The sequence below is a fragment of the Myotis yumanensis genome, unplaced genomic scaffold (assembly GCF_028538775.1).
Source record: "Myotis yumanensis isolate MYYU_CA2020_CCGP unplaced genomic scaffold, mMyoYum1.0.hap1 SCAF_11, whole genome shotgun sequence".
Taxonomy (NCBI): domain Eukaryota; kingdom Metazoa; phylum Chordata; class Mammalia; order Chiroptera; family Vespertilionidae; genus Myotis; species Myotis yumanensis.
Window position 1 is genome coordinate 70975891 of NW_027223762.1, and position 20715 is coordinate 70996605.

A 20715-nucleotide genomic window follows, 5' to 3' on the forward strand; every position below is an offset into this window, starting at 1 on the left:
AGGGTGCTCACAAGGGTCATTATTCCTGTGCTGGGACCTTGTTGTAGAGATGACTGGCAGCCATATCTGAGTTTCCATCAGCATGGCCCACACTGTTTGCTCTGCCCTGGTGATTCCCTAAGACCTCGCACCATCCAATTTGCAGCCCCACCCGAACTGCTTGTAGTTGGTTTCCCACATGAATGGCCTGTCCTGGCTCAGACTTCAGACTTTGCTAAAATCTCTCAAACAAGCAGCACTGGCATCAGCATGCCCCATACCTATCAGTAAGAGGCCCAAGACCCAACACTAGCACCAGCCTGCCTTGCTTCACAGCTGGGCCTTGCATGGGCACTTCCTAGCCCAATACTAGTACAAGTAGCAGCCATCTGCAGAAATCTCTGTAGCTCCTGCTAGGTGGCCCCAGGCAGTGGCTGACTTTTCACCTCCTGGAGGACCCAAAGCCAATGAATCTGGTGGACAGCTTCAGATCATTCCAGATTACAACTCTGCACATCCACAAGCGACACACTCAAGAAGCTGACTCAGTGAGCTCCAAAGCCCCAATGAAACAAGTCCTGTTCCATAGGGGTGTCTCCTGCACAGCAGTTCTCCCATTGTGGACACAGCTGGTCCTCACAGCCAATTGGCCTGGAGGTCAATTCTTCCCAGTAATGCCAACAGCAGTCAAGGCTCAACTACAACAAGACTGTGCACACAGCCCACACAGGGGTGCACCTAGAGTGTCCAGCTCAGGTGACAGGGGACACTGAGCCATTGAGCCCTACAAGACACCTAATACACAAGTTCTCTCTACCAATTCCAGGAGACATAGTAGCTCTACCTAATAAATAGGAACAAACACAGGGAAGCTGCCAAAATGCAGAGAAAGAAATGTGTTACAAATGAAAGAAATAGAAGTAAACAAACTACTAGATACAGAGTTTAAACTAATGATTATAAGGTTGCTCAAGGATCTTAATGAGAACTTCAGGGGACTTAGTGAGACTTTTAAGAATCTTGGTGAGAATGTCAAAGACATGAAAAAGGACCAGTCAGAAATTAAGCATACACTAACTGAAATAAAGAATAATTTACAGAGTTTGAACAGTAGAGAAGAGGAGTCCAAGAATCAAATCAATGATTTGAATATGAGGAAGCAAAAAACACTCAATTAGAAGAGCAAAAAGAAAAAATAATCCAAAAATATGAAGCTAGTGTAAGGAGCCTCTGGGACAACTTCAAGTGTACCAGCATTCCCATTATGGGGGTGCCAGAAGGAGAAGAGAGAAAGTAAGATATTTGAAAACCTACTTGAAGGAAAAATGACAGAACACTTCCCCTATCTGGTGAAAGAAATAGACTTACAAGTCCAGGAAGCACAGAAAGTTCGAAACAAGAGGAACCCAAAGAGGCCCACACCAAGACACATCATAATTAAAATGTCAAGGCTTAAAGATAAAAAGAGAATCTTAAAAGCAGCAAGAGAAAAGCAGTTAATTACCTACAAGGGAGTACCCATATGATTGTCAGCTGATTTCTCAACAGAAACTATGCAGGCCAGAAGGGAGTGGCAAGAAATATTCAAAGTGATGAATAGCAAGAACTACAACCAAGATTACTCTACCCAGCAAAGCTACCATTTAGAATTGAAGGCCAGATAACGAGCTTCACAAACAAGAAAAAACTAAAAAAGTTCATCACCGCCAAACCAGTATTAGGTGAAATGTTGAAGGGTATTCTTTAAGAAGAGGAAGAAGAAGAAGAAAAGATAAAGAATATGAACAATAAAATGCCAATAAATATGCACCTATCAACAATTGAATCTAAAAAACTAAACAAGAAATCTAATGAATAAAATAGAATCAGAGGCATGAAAACATGGAACAGACTGACCAATCTCAGAGGGAAGGGAGTGCAGGGGGTGGGAAGAGATTAACCAAAGATCTTATATGCATGGCATTACCTATGGACTCAGACAATAGGTTGGTGAAGGCCTGGGGTGGGGCAGGGTGGGAACTAGGTGGAGGGGGCAATGGGGAGAAAAAAGGGGGGGGCATCTGTGATACTATCTTCTATCTATATATATAAAACCCTAACATGCAAATAGACCAAACGGCAGAACAACCGAACAACTGTTCGCTATGACGTGCGCTGACCACCAGGGGATGTGCCTGGAACATGGCGGGTGTCAGCAGCAGATGGCAGTGTGTGAAACATGGTGGGTGTTGCCATGGTGGGATGGTGGACCAGATGAGCGGGGGCACCAGACCAAGGTGAGGCGCCAGTTGCTGTCATCAGGGGGAGCCTCTGGTGGTTACTGAAAATTCTTTGCTCTCATGTGCCTCGGTCCTGCCAGACACTCGCACCTGCTGCCGGAGCTGGCCCTGCTCGCACCCACAGCCAGCACCGGAGCCGCCCACACCCTCTGCCAGCACTGGGTGCTGGTCCCAAGCGCTCGGCGCCGATCCCAGTCGCTTGGTGCCATCAGCGGGTGCAAGCAGCAGCTGCAGGCCCCAGTCGCCCCTGAGGGATTCTCCACCTCCCCCTGCTCCTGAGGGGTGATCGGGCAGTCAGCAGGTGTGAGCAGGCCGGCACTATCATTGCGTGGGAGCAGCGGCCGAGGGAGTGGGGCTGCCAGCCAACAGGGGACCGGGGGCTGCAGTGGGAGGGGCCAGGTGGGGGCACGGAGGATGGGCTGAGACCCGCCCCTGTGCCCACCGCAGCCTTGCGGCCCACAGTTCCTTTCATGGTGCACGAATTTGTGCACTAGGCCCCTAGTCAACAATAAAGATTGAAAAAAGAAAAAAGACAAGTCCAGGAAGATAGCGTGAGGACTCTGTGAATGAGGGATTAATAACCAGGAATGAGAAGTGTAGACTTTCTGTAAAACAGACAACCACCCAGCTTACCTTTCGTGTGCCAGGGTCTGGACAATAAATAACATGTAAAATTATGTCATAAATGGGCTGCCTTGATAACAGGACGTGGTGTGTAGTCTGTGTCATGCATTTGTTAAATAAGTTCTAATGACCAGAAGCATGTACCAGTGGGGTAGAAAGTCAGCTAGCAGACATGTCTAGCACCAACCACTGGGGCAAAGGTCTCAGAGAGTTACAGAAGAATTAAGAGAAGGAGAGAATGTCCAGCTGAGGAACCAGGGCAGGCTGCATGGAGGAGGTGGCATCTGGGCATGGCCTTGTTAGACAAGAAGGGGTGGTTCTGGAACAGGGCATCCAATCCCTGGTCACCTCTCTGAACTGTGACACAGCCCCCCTCCTCGTTCCCCAGTCAGAGGTACTCCTCACACAGCCTCCAGATGTGACCCTGAATTGACCCCTGGAGGCTTCCCATGTGGACAGGGAGAAAGCCAGAGGGCCCCTTTTCAGTTGGCCTCCTGACCGGGCCGGCCTGCAGGCAGCTCTGCCTCTGCCCCCTCCACCTGGGTGGCCTTCCTTGCCCCTCTGCTCAGCCTAGACCAGTGATGGCGAACCTTTTGAGCTCGGCGTGTCAGCATTTTGAAAAACCCTAACTTAACTCTGGTGCCGTGTCACATATAGAAATTTTTTGATATTTGCAACCATAGTAAAACACTTATATTTTTGATATTTATTTTATATAATTAATGCCATTTAACAAAGAAAAATCAACCAAAAAAATGAGTTCCCGTGTCACCTCTGACACGCGTGTCATAGGTTCGCCATCACTGGCCTAGACGCTTTGCTGTCCTTCTCCAGGCCCCAGCCCCAGACAGCATCCTCAAATGCTGCCCACTAGCTTAGGCCCTGTCTACACAGCATTTTATAAATTGTAGCATTTTCCAGTTTCCACCGTGGTTACTTGTGGGTAGTCTCCCGCACTAGACTTTGAGCTTTGTAAGGAAGGGAGGGCGAGAAGAAGGGGAGTGGAAACGCTGGACTGGGCCTGAGAGTAGGAACTAGGGCTAGATTATACGCTGGAAAGTCATCCAAGCCGATCTGAGTGCTGAAATCAGGGGTGGAACCGAAGGAGAGATGAAGGCTGGGGGTGGGAACGAGGAAGAATCTCCAGGTTCGGGAGCGAGTCTGGCAAGGGCCTAGAGCAGGAGCACCCAAGGAGGAAGGTACCTAGAGCGGTTCCGTGGTCAGTCGCGGGTGAGCAAGTGGAGGGTGGGAAAGGCATCCATACATCTGGTTCAGCGGTGGGCACGTCCAGCACTCGTGTGTGGCTGGCTAAGGAATTGGCTGGAGGGACTCAGGCAGAGGCCACAGGTTGAGGGTGGAGGGGAGTGGGGAGCTGGGGCTTCAAGGGGCCTTGAGCCTCAATGGAGACCATTTTCCTTGGAGCTGTGGGAGACCCAAGCTTTATGCAAGAGCCTGCAGCTGCAGGAAGAGACAAGGGATAAGACAGGCAGATGGAGCGGGGCTCCCAGGGGACAGGAGCGTGAAGGCCTCAGGGGCAGCCAGGAGCAGAGCAGGGGCCGTCCCCAGCGGCCCAGGCCGGAGAGGCCCTTCTCAGCTGGCCGGAGACAGGTGCTCAGTGGCTCCTGTCCCTCACCCCTCTTTGGTGACCAGGTTGAACTGGAGGCAGAAACAAGAACAAATAGAGCGATATCCCGAACACACCAGAGCAGGGGGCGGCATGTGTCAGAGCACAGAGAACAATGACGCTACCTGCCCTGGGGCATCTGCTGTGACGGATGCTGCCTCACCTGGCTGACCCAGGTGCTCACGTGGGAGGGGGACAGGCATGTGGACATGAAGTCGGTCTTTGTTCCGTGTGCTGGAGGCAAAGGTTCAGAGGGACAGGCTGCGGCAACGTTTGGGTCTCGTGTACTTTAGAGAGAAAGGACTTTTGAACCTGTGAGAAGCCGCTTATTTCACCCGTATGTTTCCTTGAAAAAAACAAATAAGATTGCTTCCTTTTTCTCTTAATGAAGGTAATAAATTCTCGTTGTAGAAAATATGAAAATACAGAAGAGTTAAAAAGGAAGAGGGGGATGACCCCCAGTCGTAGCACCCAGAGATCGCTGTGAATGTGGGAGAAAAGTCAGCAGAACGTGGTGGTTTTAAGGCACCATTTCTCTTCTCTCAGAACATGGGGAAGGCAGCTGTGGCTATTTTGGGTGTCATTCTTTACAAATGGAAAGGCATGCTTACAATTTTTAAAAGAAAAATAAAGGAAGAAGAATGTGTCTACAGTTTCCAAACCAATCAGGAAGTGTGTAAAGTGATGGTCTTATATTCCAGAAACCTTATCTACTTGTGTACGTCTGTGTCATTCCAGAAAATGTCCCTACGAGGGAGGAAGTGGGCTCTAGGATGTGTGTACAGGAGCAGCTGCATTTAAGTTTTTGTGGCTCAGACCAGAGAAGCACAGTCTCTTTGGTGCACCCATAAATGAGGATGCAAAGTTCCCTCAAGAAAAGGAATTGTCCCCCCCGGGGAGAGGGGCTCCCAGCCGTCGTTCCCCTCCCACCGCACCCTGCTCCCCTCGCCCCTCCAGCGTCCTGGGTGTGGGAGCCACAAAAGTGAGACTGAAGAGGGACCGGGAGTGTTTTGACAACCTGTGTCTCTACCCACAGAGAAGGGCCTGCCTCCCGCAGCATCGGGGCCTGGAGCCGAGGGCCAGTCGGGGCCGCCCTGGATCACCATCACCCCACAGAAGCGGCGAGGGGCCCCCGAGCAGCCACCCAACCGGGAGGACAAGCCTGGGGCCCAGACCCTGAAGCCCGAAATAGGAAGGGCAGCCAGGGCACCCGAGAGAGCCCAGGTGGGTTCGAGAGCACAGCCTTCCTGTCCCTGTGGATGTGGGAGGGAGCAGCTGGCCGGGCTGGGGTCCAAGGTCCCGCAAGGACCACGCTTCCTGCCTGGTCAGTGCAGAGCCCGAGGCCTGGGATGCTGGCTGCTGGCTGCCCGGGTGTGTGCGGGGCTGTTAGGGAGGCAGAGGAGCAGGTGGATCACTTAGGCGGGAGAGACAGCTCTGGGCTCCCTGCCTCCTAGGCAACGCACGCAGCATCTGGAGACACGGAGCAGGGTTAGAACAGCTTCTCAGGCAGACGCGGCGGCCATGTCAAAAGCTGCCTCTCGGCTCGGGGTGGACCAGCCCCGATGTTGCTGCTGCCGGGTGCCTGCCAGTGATGCCAGTGCAGGTCAGGGTCCCTTTCTCCCAGACCCGGGCACAGCGCTGCACCCAGGGTCCATTTGCAGTCTGGACTGAGAACAGCTTTTTCAACCCCAAACAACTGTGCTTGGAAGCAGGCTGAGAATCATGGCGTCTGCGGTCCCCCAAATAGCCACTACAGTGAAGCCACAGAGTGTTTCAGCTGGGGAAGGGGGGTGGGGGGTAGGGGAAGGCATAGGGGGAGGGGGAGGCATAGGGGGAGGGGGAGGAGGCAGAGCCAGCAGCAGGACCTGCTCCCCTTCATCTTAACCCAGATCTCAATCATCCCCTGAAACCCTGCGTGCAGACAGCATTTATAAACAAATACTAACCAGCGATCTGGTTTGGGGCATCTGTGGCAGACCAAGTGTCATAAAAACCTCAAAACTACTTCCAAACACCATTCATTTTGACTTTCTGATGGGATCCCTGCCGTCCAGTATCGGGGGCTGAGGCCAGGGGTGGGGACAGGGCAGAACCCAGGACGCCTGTGTGTGCCCAGGAGCATCCGAGCTCCTGGTTCTGAAGGCTGGTGCCCGTGAGTGCACAAAGCAGAGCCCAAGACAGCGCCAGCCGCACGCTTCCTGTTGACAGACCTTGTGGCTTGTACCTGGGGTTCTGCTCAGACCCATCTGAGCCTCAGGTGACGGACAGAGTGTGTCTTTCTTGTGTCCTCACAGGAGCCCGTGAGGCAAGCCGACTTCATCCGCAGCAAGTCTTTCCTGATCACCCCGGCGAAGCCCTCCGTGGACCGAAGGCAGGGGACCAAGCTCTGCCTCCAGGAGGGGCTGCAGAGAGGGATCTCCTTGTCCCATCAGAACTTGGGTATGAAACCTGCAGACAGTCCCAAGCACTCGGACATACGCTTCTGGGGCGGGCCCCACGGGTTTTGTTTTTTGGCGTGTTTGTTTGTTTTGTTTTGTTTTTCTGAATTATTTGACACATTGATTTGTTAAAATAGCTTTTATTGAGATATTGCCATAAAACTCACCTGTTTTAAGTGTACAATCCAGTGAGTACTAATTGACAGTGAGTATATATATTTACTGAGTTGTCCAACCAGCACCATCCAATTTTAGAACCTCACCCTAAAAAGCAACTTTGTGCCCATTTACAGGCACTCACCACTCCAGGCAACCACGAATCCACTTTCAGTCTCTGCATACTACCCTTCTTAGACACTTCTCATCCCTGGAATCATAAAATACGTGTTCTTTGGTGTCTGGCTTCTTTCACGGAACATTCATCTCTGACATTCCACATATCAGTACCTTTTAAATTTCTTTTTAATTCTGTAAAATACACATAACAAAACTTACCACCTTAACCATTTTTAAGTGTGCAGTTCAGTCATGTTAAGAGGATTCACACTTGTACACCCAGTCCCCCAGGCTGCAGTTTTATTCTAGAAGTTTCTCTCTCCTCACTGCATGGGAGCCTCCTGTCGGTCCTTTTGGCACAGAAGTTATTCTGGGCCTAAACCTTCTTCACGTTTTCGCGCATTAAGGATTTCATGTTTGAGACCACAGTTAAGACCTCGATGCATATTTTAAAGAAATGCAGAGGCTTGAGTGAAAATTGAAACGCGTTGCTAGTGTGTGTGTGTTTGTGTTGTCTTCATCCCAGCAGCTCAGTCTGCAGCGATGGCGGAGAGAGACCTGCACCAGCTGAAGAGAGCCAGCTACGCCAGTGCGGAGCAGCCGTCCTGGATGGAACTCGCCAGAAAGAAGTCTCAAGCTTGGAGTGACATGCCCCAAATTATAAAATAGGTTGGCAGCGTGTGACAAAACGTGTCCACCACCTTGACGGGTCCCTTAGTGAAAAACGGCCACTAAAGGCAAAGACACTGAAACGTAAGAGTGATTTTTATCATCCGGTTATGGGAGGGCGGGCTTGGGGCGGAACGAGGCAGCCAAACAAGGACAGACACACAGCCACAGGCCTGGCCAGCAGGGCCCGAAAACAAGAAGACCATTGAAAAGGTGTTCAGGGAGCAAGGCCCGGTGCCCAGAGGCCTGAATGCCAGTCTTTCAGAAATCCCTTGATCAAAGGAGCCCTGACACGGAAGAAAAAGGCAATGAAACGCAGATGCAAAACCGGGACCTGGAGAACGTGTGTCTGTGCCCCCAACTGAGATTGGCTTGTGTCTGTGGCCGGGGTCTTGCTGCGGATCCTGTCTTCTCCTCTCCTTCCCGAAGGGGCATGATATTTATGGGCGTAAGGATGCCGCTTCCAAGAGCAGCGCTAGAGCAGCCGGTGTTCCTGAGGACAGTCCCTCTGTGAAGGGGCGGGAAGCACACAGCAGGCGCATCAGCTCACATAGACCGTTTCCAACAACAATTTTTAAATTTTTCCACGAGGCATCTGTGTCCTTAACCATTGCACAACGCATTGCCTGTTCAATAAAAGGGTTCAAACACGCTTCTGTCGGGTGGTATTTCTACTCACATTTAGAGAACGCCCTCCAGCCCTGAGTTAAATGCAGAGTATAGTGGTTCATTTAATATACGTCTCGATTAAAATCTCTATTGGGTGGATTTTGGAGTTTGGGTTTTCCTTAGACTTTTTCTCTCAATAAAATTTTGGTGTTTATTTTGTTAATTCCCCTTTTTTAAAATATATTTTATTGATTTTTTACAGAAAGGAAGGGAGAGGGATAGGGAGTTAGAAACATTGATGAGAGAGAAACATCGATCAGCTGCCTCCTGCACACTCCCCACTGGCGATGTGCCCGCAACCCAGGTACATGCCCTTGACCGGAATCGAACCCGGGACCCTTGAGTCCACAGGCCGATGCTCTATCCACTGAGCCAAACTGGTTAGGGCTGGTGTTTATTTTGGAAACCAGAAGTTCATATAGGTTTTTTTTCCTCTTCTCATCTATTTGGTACAACATATAAAACTATGAAATTTCCCAAAATGTTACAATTCTTTATCATCAAATTAATCTAACTTGCATATTTCTGTTTAAAACTAGGTTTTCAATTATTAGCCAGGATGGTTCATGAATACAGAATGTGGAGAAGCCAACAGAGAAAGAGCATATATTTTGGGAATCTCAGATTCATGTCTCGGTTACATAATACCTCTATTTTTAAAAAACATTTCCAGTTTGTTCTTTTGAACAAGCTAATCTCCATGGGAATATGTATATAGCTGTGAACATTCAGCCATCAGAATTAGTAAGACCTCATACGCTAAGTTTTGATACTTTTACTGCATTTTTTTTCTTTATGAATAATTGTTTTTCTAGCTGTTGGAACTACACGATTGAATCAGGTCTGCCTTCCTTGTGAATGTCCTGGGGTAGTTTCTTTTCCCCAGCCACATTGATGTATTAATTCCAGTGTCTTAGCATCAGTACGGAATGGCAGGGTGAATGCTCTGAAGAAGAACTCCAGCCATGCAGGCTTGCTCTAAAAGCTTGGGTATGAATAGATTCAACTAGAAAAAATGTCACGTTGGCTGTTATTACCTGAGACCATCCTTTCTCCCTAAGGCTACAGGGACTGTCTCCAGCTCGAGCAAGGCTGCCAATCTGAGGAGAGCAAGGCTCCCTCACCCCCACGGAGGAGACGATGCTCACCTCCTTCACAGCAGAGAAATCGTCAAGAAGAAAAACACTTGCGCTAATAGGGGTGCCCCTGCAATTTTAAGAAAAATGCACTCCATGGGATGGGCCCTAGATCTGCATCAGTTTTCAGTGGGAGACGGAGGAAGAAACACGGGAAAGGCAGTGATCTTTGTACTGGATCCTAAGAGAGGCGATAGGGACATATTTCTGTGGCAGCCTGCAGTGGCTCTACATGTGCCACAAATGATCGGACAGTCCTCGCTTCAAAAAGGGGAGCCTAATTTGCCTTCCCTGGTTGTGAGACAGACTCAATGCTCATGTCTAACTCCGGCAGGTAGCAGAGCTGACCTGTGTGACTTCTGAAGTGAGGTGATGAAGGCGTTGCTGCCCTCACCCTGCACTCTTTAGGGCTGTCCTCTCGGAGAGAAGTCAGTCGCCAGGGCTTGAGAAGCTATAGCAGCCTGTGCAGAGGCCCAGGTGGGAAGAACGGAGACCTCCTGCTCTGGTCTAAGTTGTCTCCCCCCGCCCCCCACCCCATATACAAATTATATGTGGGCCTAACCCAGTGTTTCAGAATGTGACTGTATTTGGAGACAGGACCTTTCAAGAGGAAATTAAGTTAAATGAGATCATTAGGATGGATCCTAATCCAATATGACCGGGGTTCTTATGAGGAGGAATTTGGCACAGATACACACAAAGGGAAGACCATGTGACAACATGAGGAAAACACAGCCATATAGCAGCCAAGGACAGAGGCCTCAAGAAATCAACCCTGTCTGCCGAAACCGGTTTGGCTCAGTGGATAGAGCGTCGGCCTGCGGACTGAAAGGTCCCAGGTTCGATTCCGGTCAAGGGCATGTACGTGGGTTGCGGGCACATCCCCAGTGGGAGATGTGCAGGAGGCAGCTGATCGATGTTTCTCTCTCATCGATGTTTCTAACTCTCTATCTCTCTCTCTTCCACTCTGTGAAAAATCAATAAAATATATTAAAAAAAAAAAAAAAAGAAAAGAAATCAACCCTGTCAATATCTTGATTTCAGACTTTCAGCCTCCAGAACTGTGAGACAACACATCTCCGTTGGTTAAGCCCCTAGTCTGTGGTACTTTGTTATGACAGTGGGAGCACAGTAATACATCTCCTGTCAATCGCCAGCGCCAACTTGCCAGCCATGTGAGTGAGCCCCTTAGAATTGGCTCCTCCAGCCCCAGTCAAGCCTTCAGATGAGTGCAGCCCAGCTGACATACTGACTGTGACCTCACGAGAGATCCCAGGCCAGACTGCCCAGCCAGGCTGCTCCGAAATCCTGACCCACTGAAAATGTTAGGTAATGAATGTTTGTTATTGTTTTAAGCCACTAAGTTTTGGAGTCATTTGTTAATTAGCAACAAGTATCTCATAGGGCAGTTTTATGTTCTTTTTCTGGGTCATAAAGTGAAAAGGCCTTACCTGTTTTCATATTAATATTTTAGTTGGGGTTAAGAGCATAACCATATGCACAGTCTGAGAGAAATGTATTTAACACCTCCCAGGCTACAATCTGTCTGAGGTTGTGGAGCAGAGATAGCTAGGGGGGCACACCAAAGACCTGTCATCGCCTCGCATAATCTGGAAGCAGAAGTCCAGCCAGAGACTACATCTCCAGCTGCACCCACTCCCAGCCAACCCACACCCCTGTATACGTGGGACCCAGCCACCGAGTTCTGGCTGACGGGCTGAGAGCAGAAGTGACGGGCATCCCATATACAAAGCTGTGTCTAGAAGGGGCCAGGGAGGCAGCCAAGAAGACAAGGAAGAGATTTCAGAGAAAGGGGATGTTCAGCTCAGAGAGGCCAAAGGGAGACCGGAGAGGTTCCTGCAGGCGCCTGAAGGAAGAGGGGAGAATTGACTTACTCTGCATAACTCCACAGGGAACAAACCAGGACCAGAAGGGGGTGTTCCAGAGGAGGACAGAGACAGGCTTACCTGTTAGAGTTGCCCAGCATGGAGCGGGATGCTGGCCAGCAGTGAGCTCCCTGACGCTCCAGGTGAGCAAGCTGTGAGGGTGGGTGGCCAGCCCAGACGGAGCCACTCCACATCTACAAGGCAGGGCCTTTCACTTTCACTTTGTAATGTAATTACATTATGTGGCTCTTAATACTAATTATAACCGAGAAGTAACCATCCAGAAAATGATCCAAATGGGCTTTTATGCGGACTGTGGTTGTTCAGAGTGCTTTGAAAGCTCTTTATTACCAGAAGGAAGCCAGGCAGAAGCAGCCAGTCAGCAGATGGGCCTGCCCAGCCCCCTCCATGGTTGTACATCAGGGGGGCTGGGGGAGGATGGGGAGGCAGGGAGCCGATCTGCTTCCCCGCCCCCGCCCCTGCCCCTGAATCTTCTGGCGGTCCCGCTGAACTCCCTGGCAGAGGGAATAGTGATTTATTCCCTGGGAGGTGAAAATAGTCTGCAGTGAATAGATTTATTAGGATCAAATAGCAGAAATCGCACGCTGCTGGTTTGGGGAAGTAGCGCAGGTGCTGAGCAGTGGCTGGCTTTTGCTTTCCCTGCCTTGTCTAGCTTCCTTCCTGCCAGCTCCTTGGGGAAATAACCGTGAGCGTGGGCGCATGGGAGAGCTGTGCTGTGTTGCCCAGATTATTAGCGACAGCAGCACTGGGGCTGGGTGTTGGGCGCGTTCCAGTTTGCGTGTGCACCCCCCCCCGGCGAGCACTGGAGGCCCCCACACCGGCCCCTCGGCTACGACACGTGCAGAAAAGCCAAGTCAACACTCAGCCCGCTCTCCCCTAAAGAACAACTTGCCTGAAGGATTTTCCTACAGGAAAGGGAATTCTGGTGTTCAATGTAGGAAAATGCAAAATTGCTACCGGGACAGAGGAAGTGAGGGGCAATTCACGAGGGAGTCCTTTAGACAAAATAAACCCAATCTTGCAAACGCTGAAGCCTTTAAACTCGGGCTCTCCATCTTCCTTCCCGAGGGAGGGTGAGGAGAGAAGTGATCAGAGGGTTTTCACTGCTGCCCACCCCGCACTTCATCTGTCAGGTCCTCTGGAAGGATCAGGCCTGTCCCCTGGGGCACTGCCCAGGCTGCCCAGGCCTAGCAGGAGGCTGAGGGCGGCTGCCACCACCACGCTAATGGCAGGCAGCTCCCCAGAGCCCCGGCCTCACACCGCCCTGCCCCGGGAGCGCTGTCCTCTGGTGCTGCTGAGATGCTGCAGCCCAGGACACATTGGTAACGCATGTGGGCGAGGCACTGAATCAACGGTGGCCAAGTTGGGAGCCCGCTGTCCTGGCAGTGGCTGCAGCCAGGTCCTGGGTCACCTGGGCACCTTGGACGTTCCAGGAGCTCCTGCCCTTCCAGGCCACGGTTCCGTGCATCCCCGAGGCCGCCCACTGGGCGCAGCAGGTTCCGCAGCTCTCTTCTCCTTGGGGTCCTGTCCCCTGGGTGCTGGGCTGCAAGCGTGTACAGGCTGGTGTCCCCCACATTCACCTGTTGCAGTCCTAACCTCAGGATCTCAGCGTGTGACTGTATTTTGAGAGCGGGCCTTGACAGGGTGATTAGGTGAGATGAGGTCACGAGGTGGGTGGTAATCTTAGGATGGGGTCCTAACAGGAGAGGAGCGCACAGACACGCAGGGAAGACCCTGTGGAGACAGAAGGCCAAGACGACTCTCCGCACGCCAAGGAGAGGGGCCTCGGAGGAGCCCGCTGTGCCGACACCTTGATCTTGAGCTTCTGTCCTCCAGGGTTACAAGAAAGTAGGTTTCTGTTGTGTAAGCCATCCCGTCTGCGGTGCTCTGTGCAGCCGGAGCGAGCGAGGCACAAGTCTGGTGTGGCCTGCGCAGGGTGGGGCTGCCTCTCTGATTCTGGCCGGGAGAGGCGGCCTCATGGGCGCCCCTGACTCGGAGCCTTGTGCTGAGACACAGGAAAGGTCAGCTTCTTTTCCTGAGCAAAAGCTTTGATACTTCTGGCCGGTTATTGTTTATTGAGGAAAAGAGAACAAGCCCCAGTTTTTAGTGCTCTCTCCCTGCTTCTGATAACTTCAGCCTCTGAACCGCTCATGGGCGGTCAGGACATGCCTTTGGTTCCATGCGGAGAAGGCTGTAGGCTCCACTTGCAACTCACCCATCAGCCCTGGCAGCACTGCCTTTCCCTGGTGCCTGGATGCCCTCACCAGTCTCCGGCACAGTGGTATACCTGGTGCACAGTAGATGCTCAGTTAACTCTGCTGAACGGATGCATAAATAAGGTATTTAGCAACACAGATGTTTCCACACAGGAACAGTCTATAAGAAAACATCATTTCAGTCGCATACACCTCACCTTCCTTCATTTCCTGCTGGTCCAAGTCCAGCCCAGAGGTTTTCCTGGGGATGGCAGGGCAGGGGCAGATGGAAAGGAGGCAGAAGGGAAAAGAATCAGAAACGCCTGTGGAGCCTTTTTCAAGTCAGCCGACCCTGCTTTTCTCTGGTGTCTCAGACAAAAACTACCCGGGACCTGGAGTGCGGCCTTGGCCTTGGCATTCAGTGGCACGGAACACGGTGATTGTCCTCGGTCAGTGTCCCATGGGCACTCGGGAAGTGCTACTTAAGTCAAGTTGGTTGACAGTGTTGTTTGAGTCCTTTGTGTCCTTACAATTTGGTGCCTACTTGTTCCGTCATTTACTGAAAGAGGGTGCTGAACTCTCTGCCTCTTGTCCATGTCTCCTTTCAGGTCTGTTAGTTTTGGCCTTGGATACTCTGCAGCTCTGTTGTTAGGTGCCAACATGCAGAATTACGTCTTCTTGGGGATTTGGCCTCTTATGAACTGTCCTTCTTTGTCCCCAATAATCTCCCTTGTTCTGGAGTTTACTTTAAAATTAATATAGCTGCTCCACCTTTCTCTCAGTTAATGTTTGCACAGTATATCTTTCTCCAACCTTTTACTTTAGACCCAAGTACCCCTTTATACTTAAAGTAGATTTACTGTAGATAGCATAGAGCTGAGGCATGTGTTTTGTTCAAATGAGTGTGATTGTGTTCTAGTAAAGCTTTGATTTACAAAAACAGGCAGCTAGCCTGTTGCTGGGGTCCAACCCCAGCGGGTCCAGGGGTCCCCAAAGGTGTGGACGGAGTTGGCGAAGAAGGAATGACATGGAGGCAGCGTTCAGTTGATCAGCATAGCAAGGTTCTCCCGCCAGATTCTAGCCCGGATCTCCAGTCAGGCTCTGTCGCTAGGTACTAGTCAGATTCTCTTGCCATGTTCTATCTAGGTTCTGTCTCTAGGTTCTTCAGCCAGGTTCTCTTGCTAGGTTCTATTTCTAGGTTCTGTGTGTAGGTTCTGTATAGGATCTCCAGCCAAGTCCTGTCTCTAGGTTCTGTGTTCTGTTGCCTTGTTACATCTGTATTTATACCAGTTCGCAAATGCGTTTCCACAATATTTGCTTATGGCCTCTGCATGGAAAGCATAAACATATTGCCGAGAATGTTACTTAAAATAGGAAAGAATCAAAAAGCATTTTCCCTTTTCTCTGTAATGCACCACTGAACTATCACCTGCAAATTGGAACCACTCAGCTGGCACTTTCAGGACAGAGCTGGGCCGCGGCCAGAGCAGCAGCTCCCGGGGCCACACAGGGACACGCCCGGGTGGACTTGGTTTTAAAAACGCCAAGCGTGTAGGTGCCCTTTCGTTTGCATTTTGTGATGGTGCAAAGTGGACGCTGTCTAACCTTGTTTCAGACACTTAGAGGGGAACACCGCCATGGCAACCATGATGGTTGATTCTGTGTGTCTCCTTTACTGGACCACCGGGTGCCTAGAGAGCTGGCTGAACTTTATCTCTGGGTGTGTCTGTGAGGGTGTTTTGAGAAGGGATTAGCAGTTAAACAGGTAGACTACGTGAAGCAGATGGCCCACCCCAGTGTGGGCATCATCCAATTTGTTGAAGGCCCAAATAGAACGAGGAGGCAGAGGGGGGCTGGGCTTGCTCCCTCTCTCTGCCGAGGCCCAGCCCGAACGGAGGTCTCCTCTCGCTGCCAATCCCCTGGCTCTCAGGCCTTCAGACTCGGACTGGACTCTGCACCAGCGCCCTCAGCTCTGCAGCCTTCCAACTCCACCGGCCTCCTGTGCCTCCCGCCTGCACATAGCAGATCATTGAACGTTCAGCATCCTGTCCCGTGAGCCATACCTTGTAATAAATCTCTTCATATGATTCCTATCGGTTCTGTGCTCTGGAGAACCCTGACTAATACACCACCTAACCGTGATTTCGAACGTCACATTTCAAGGACAGTGACTGTCTCGGCTGTCCTCGCACATCTTAGTCTGCAGTGACACTGGGACATGGTTGTCTAGGCTGGTGATTCACCTGCTGTGATTCGCCCCCTTCAGAAACAGGTTGGTGGATAAGAAAGTGCGTTCACTGAGGGAGGAAGCCGCCAGGGATCGGGTATGGGACGGGGCTGTGGGGGCAGGAGGAAGCTGGGGAGACTGTTACCTTGTCTCCCACTTTGAACCAGAGGCAGAAGCAAGGCTGTGTACCTCGGCATTGGCTCTGGTTCTCAGTCAGCTCTGAGGACGGTGCAACCCCGCCCATGCCAAGGAGACGTCCTGATTGCATCCTCCAGCCACTTCCAGGTGACAGCCCCGTGCGGGCCTGGCTGGGGTAGGAGGGCCGGCGGGGTTCCTGGTCCTCTTCCTGCTTCCCAAGGCCATTCTCATCCCGAGGTGCTCCGAGTCACCCTGACTCTGAGTGAAGGATCCAGTTTATGAAGAACAGGTCAGGCATTTCCTGTTTGGTTGCACAGGTGATCCCTGGCTCCTGGAACCTGACAGGTTCATTGCTGTCCTCACTGCTGCAGCCTCCCTGAGGGATCCTTGATTTACCCCAGGGAGCCTCATGCCACCGGTGATCCCAACCAGCGACATTGCCTTCTTGCCAGAGCAGTGACACTCCAGAAGCTGCCACGCGCGTAAAGGGGCAGATCAGCACCTTGCCGCATGTGACTGGGCCGTGAGTGGAGGTTCGGTGCAGAAATAATGAATTAGAGCTCGCACTCCGAGAAGATGCGTCTGGGAGCAGGAGGGACAGGCAGCAGCGGCTGTGTATTTACCCAGGGCGGGTCTGGGGAAAGTCTTGTGGAGTGGCCAGGCTTTCGAGACTGGACTGAAATGTGGCCAGAAAAGGGGAGGCTGACACTGGAGGGGCAAACAGCACGTGCTCCTGGCACCCCTGCGAGCCTGGCATCCCTGGCTGTGCTCCTGCCACCCTGTCCACACTCGCGACATCTGGGAGGGGCTGGCCCATGCCAGTGACCGGGCACCAGCACCACTGGGATCCGTGCTCTCTGGGGCTGGCTCATGGGTCTCAGAGAGCTCATCCCACCCCACCTCCTTTTGACAAATATTGACTGACCATCCACCAGGAGCCAGTCACCGGATATGTGCTGGGGATACACAGAGGAAAGAATGAGTCAGGTCCCAGGCAAAGACAGTGCGGGCCTCCTGCACTGTAACACCCGGTGGTGGCCTGTGAGAGACAGGGCAGGGGCAGGCCAAGGGAAGGGCAGGGAGGCAGGGATGCCATGCCTGTGATGTCTGCACTGCGACCGAACCATGAGGAGGAGGGAGCTGAGAGAGGAGGGAGCCCTGGGGGAGAGCATGCAGGGGTTTAGAGTTTATTCTAAAACCCAGGAAAAATCACTGAAGTTTTTAATTTGTGACATTGCTGTCACCCACATGCTAACACTTCCCAGCATCATGTCTCCATCCCCGACCTTGGCTCTGAGCTCCACCTGCCTGGCCGGCTTCTCCACCTTCCTATGTACAGAGCTGCTCTTCCCACCGTGGTCCCCGGGCTACTGTGATGGAATAAGAAAGATCCTATATAATAAGAGAGAAATATGCTAATTAGCCATTACACCCTGAGGTGAAATGACCAAGCACTTCACTACCAGATCACGGATCAGCAGGAGGGTGGGCCAGCGAGGTACAAGCTGGCTGTGGAGAGCTACAGGAGGGGGCAGGGCAGCAAGCTATGAGGGGGAGAGGGGGACAGGAGGAGCTACAGGAGGGTGGGGCAGTGGGCAGAGAGCTAGGGAGGGCAGCAGCGACCTACTGGCACACGGATTTGTGCGCAGGGCTACTATACACACACACACACACACACACACACACACACACACACATGTTTGCCCTTTGTCCTGGTTCCTGGCACAAAGCCCTGCTGATTTCTTGTTGGGGGTGAGCGGGGCATCTTTTCTTATTCACAATAAGCCTCTTTCCACTCCACCAGGGCTCGCCCTCCAGGTGACGTCTGGAGGACGGGAATGGCTGCCCAAGAAATGAGCCTTCCAGAGGGATTAGAGGCTTCAGCCCAACCGCCGGGCAGCCGGGAGACCCTTCCTTCGAGGGCCTGTGGAAATCCTGCTCCATTTCAGTAGGTCTCGGTGGGTCTGGAGAGTTCTAATGGCCTTTGGGGGATGCTGAGGCCACTGACCCTGAGGTTTCACTGGTGGAGGAAAGTCCTAGAAGACCAGGAGAGGCCAGTCCAGCCAGAAGGTCTTGAGAGAGGGGCGATTGCTCAAGATGGGGCTGGCGAAGTGAGGGGAGCCTGCTTGGTCATGGCCTTGGGTCCAATGAGAAGCTTGGGTGTTATTCTAAGCGCAGCAGAAACCTGCTGAAGGTTCGATGCAGACCAGGGGTGGGAGTGGCGTGCATGATCTAATTTTGCTTCTAAAGCACTCTGGCTGCTGGTTGACTGGGCATGGTGTCAGTGGGGAGACCCCCTGGGAGGCTGCTTTACAAATTCACCTGCAGATGATGGTGACTGGACCGGGGTGGTGAGGGAGAAGATGGATGAAGTAGACAGACTCCAGACGTATTTTGAAGGTAGAACTAAAAGAACTCTCTGAGGAGTTGGATACGGAGAGTGAAGGGAAGGGAGGAATCAAGGACTCCTCCTGGGATTTTTTCCTTGAGCAAGTGCAGAGCTGTGTTGCCATTGACTGAGATGGAAGGGGGAGCAGTGAAGGGAGGGGATGAGCACCTCAAAGTGGAGATGTCGAGGAGTTAGAGCGTTCAGTGAGTCTGGAGCTCGGAGGGGAATCTCGGCCGGAGATGTAAATTTGGAGTTGTCCGCTCAGCACCAACCTTTTTTAAGGCTATGAGAGTGGTAAAACCACCTCGGAAAGGGGTGTGGACAGAGAAGAGTAGAAGCGGGTGTGGACAGAGAAGAGTAGAAGCGCTAGACAAACCCTGAGGGACACCAGTGTTTAGAGACTGGGAACAAAGAACGAGCAACCAGACTGGAGACGCTGGGCCGTCCCAAGAACGGAACCCGTTTGCATGTCACCTCTTTACCTCTGGCATTCCCGGGGTCATTTTGAGGACCACGTGAGGAGCACAGCTCCGTGGCTGTGAGGAGACGAACCCAGCATCTGCCAAACCACAGCGGCTGGTGGGCGGATAAAGGCTGAACCTGCACGTCCCGGAACAGACGCAGCCCCTGCGCCTTCCCATCCTGTTCATACTCTTTATGTTGACCTGTTACTCTACTAATTTTGTCATTGTGTCCCCAATGATTATTTTTTATAATTTGTTTATTGCTATTTCTTGATTTACATGATCACATTAGATTTTTACACATGGGCGCCTACAGGGGATATTTTTGATGATTAGTTTATAACTTAAAAATGGATATTTTATATACAGAAACACTTAAAACAGAGGCAGGAAAACTCTTAACCCAGTTTTATCATAATGCTAATATGTTATTATCACTAACTTTCCAGCCTCCAAGCACTATGCAAATAATCCTCGTGGGATGGTGTTATCCATTATTAATAACTATTAAATTAGCATGAAGTTTCAGCCTCCACTAAGCCCGTTTCATAACCGAGAAGCAGGGAGAGGGCCTGCTCCCTCTTGGGTCTCCTGCTCAGACAAAGCTGAAGCCTGTCCAGGCTCCTGGGCTCCTGGGTGGGCCGGTCCCTGAGCCCATAGCGACTGCCCCTGCTCTGCGGGCACCCCAGGCCTAGGACATCCTTTTGGGGGGAGGGATGAGCCCATATTCCAGGGAATTCCTGCAGGGACATGTGACCCCAATGTTCTCCACAAGCCAGAGAAGGAGGCTGTGTTTGGACTTTGTCTTCCATGTCATCTGTTATGTATTGAAGTGTGGCCCCCCCAAAGTTCATACGTTGAAGTCCTAACCTTCCGTAACCTAGACTTATACTGTATTTGGAGACAGCGCCCTTAGAGAGGTAATGAGGTTAAAATGGGATCATTAAAGTGTCCCTCATCCAACATGACCGATGTCCTTAGAAGAAGAAATTAGGGAACAGACTTCACCAACAGAAGGACGACCATGTGCAAGGCAAGGAGAGAGGCCTCAGAAGAAAGCAAACCTGCTGACACCTTCATCTGGGACGTCTAGCCTCCAGTACGGTGAGAAAATGAATTTCTGTTGCTGAAGCGGCCTCGTCTGTGGTGTTTGTTGCAGCGGCCCAAGCAAACTGACACCCCGCCTGTGTCCCATCCTTCTGTCATGTCTGGTGTCCTTGTGAGTGTCCTTCTGTCCAACTCTGTCCCCCAGGAGGTCCCAGCCAGCCTCACCGGGTGTAGCTATCTCTCCTATCTCCCTTTTAAAACATGATCTGGGAAGCTGTGCTTTGATGATTCTTAATGTGTAAAGAATCGTGAATAACTTAATATATTACCCTGATCATGATGGTGACCCAGCCCAGGAAATGAGAAACCAAGTTGAGAGAAACTTTGAACCTCATCAACGGTCTTTAAACAGAGAGTGGATTGTGGGGAGCAAATAAGCCCTTCCTTCTGTTCTGTCCCCACCCCCTGCCCAAGGCCACGCCTCGCACCTGCCTTGTTCCCAGGGCATGTTTCCAACAGCTGTCCCTACCCCCCGGGGGGCACCGATCCTCGCTGGAAGCCCTTGGGATTTGGGCCCTATGATGAAGGAGTCGACCATTAACTGGTGCCAGGCGCCCCCTCAGACTACCCCCAGCTGTTTCCCATCCTAATTAA

At 51.6% G+C, this 20715-nt stretch overlaps 1 protein-coding gene across 2 annotated transcripts in view; it reads left to right on the plus strand.

The window, feature by feature from the left end:
- The window catches only part of LOC139020157 (testis-specific gene 10 protein-like), a 241863-nt gene extending 233323 nt beyond the window's left edge, over positions 1–8540 (plus strand). Inside the window, exons 22-24 of one of the 2 annotated variants that reach the window (XM_070429872.1) lie at positions 5543–5730; positions 6801–6945; positions 7747–8540. In XM_070429872.1, coding sequence (XP_070285973.1) covers positions 5543–5730; positions 6801–6945; positions 7747–7889 — 476 coding nt within the window. In that variant the 3' untranslated portion in view covers positions 7890–8540. The remainder of the gene's footprint in view (positions 1–5542; positions 5731–6800; positions 6946–7746) is intronic. The other variant, XM_070429873.1, reaches the window with a different exon arrangement.
- The last annotated feature ends 12175 nt before the right edge of the window (positions 8541–20715 follow it).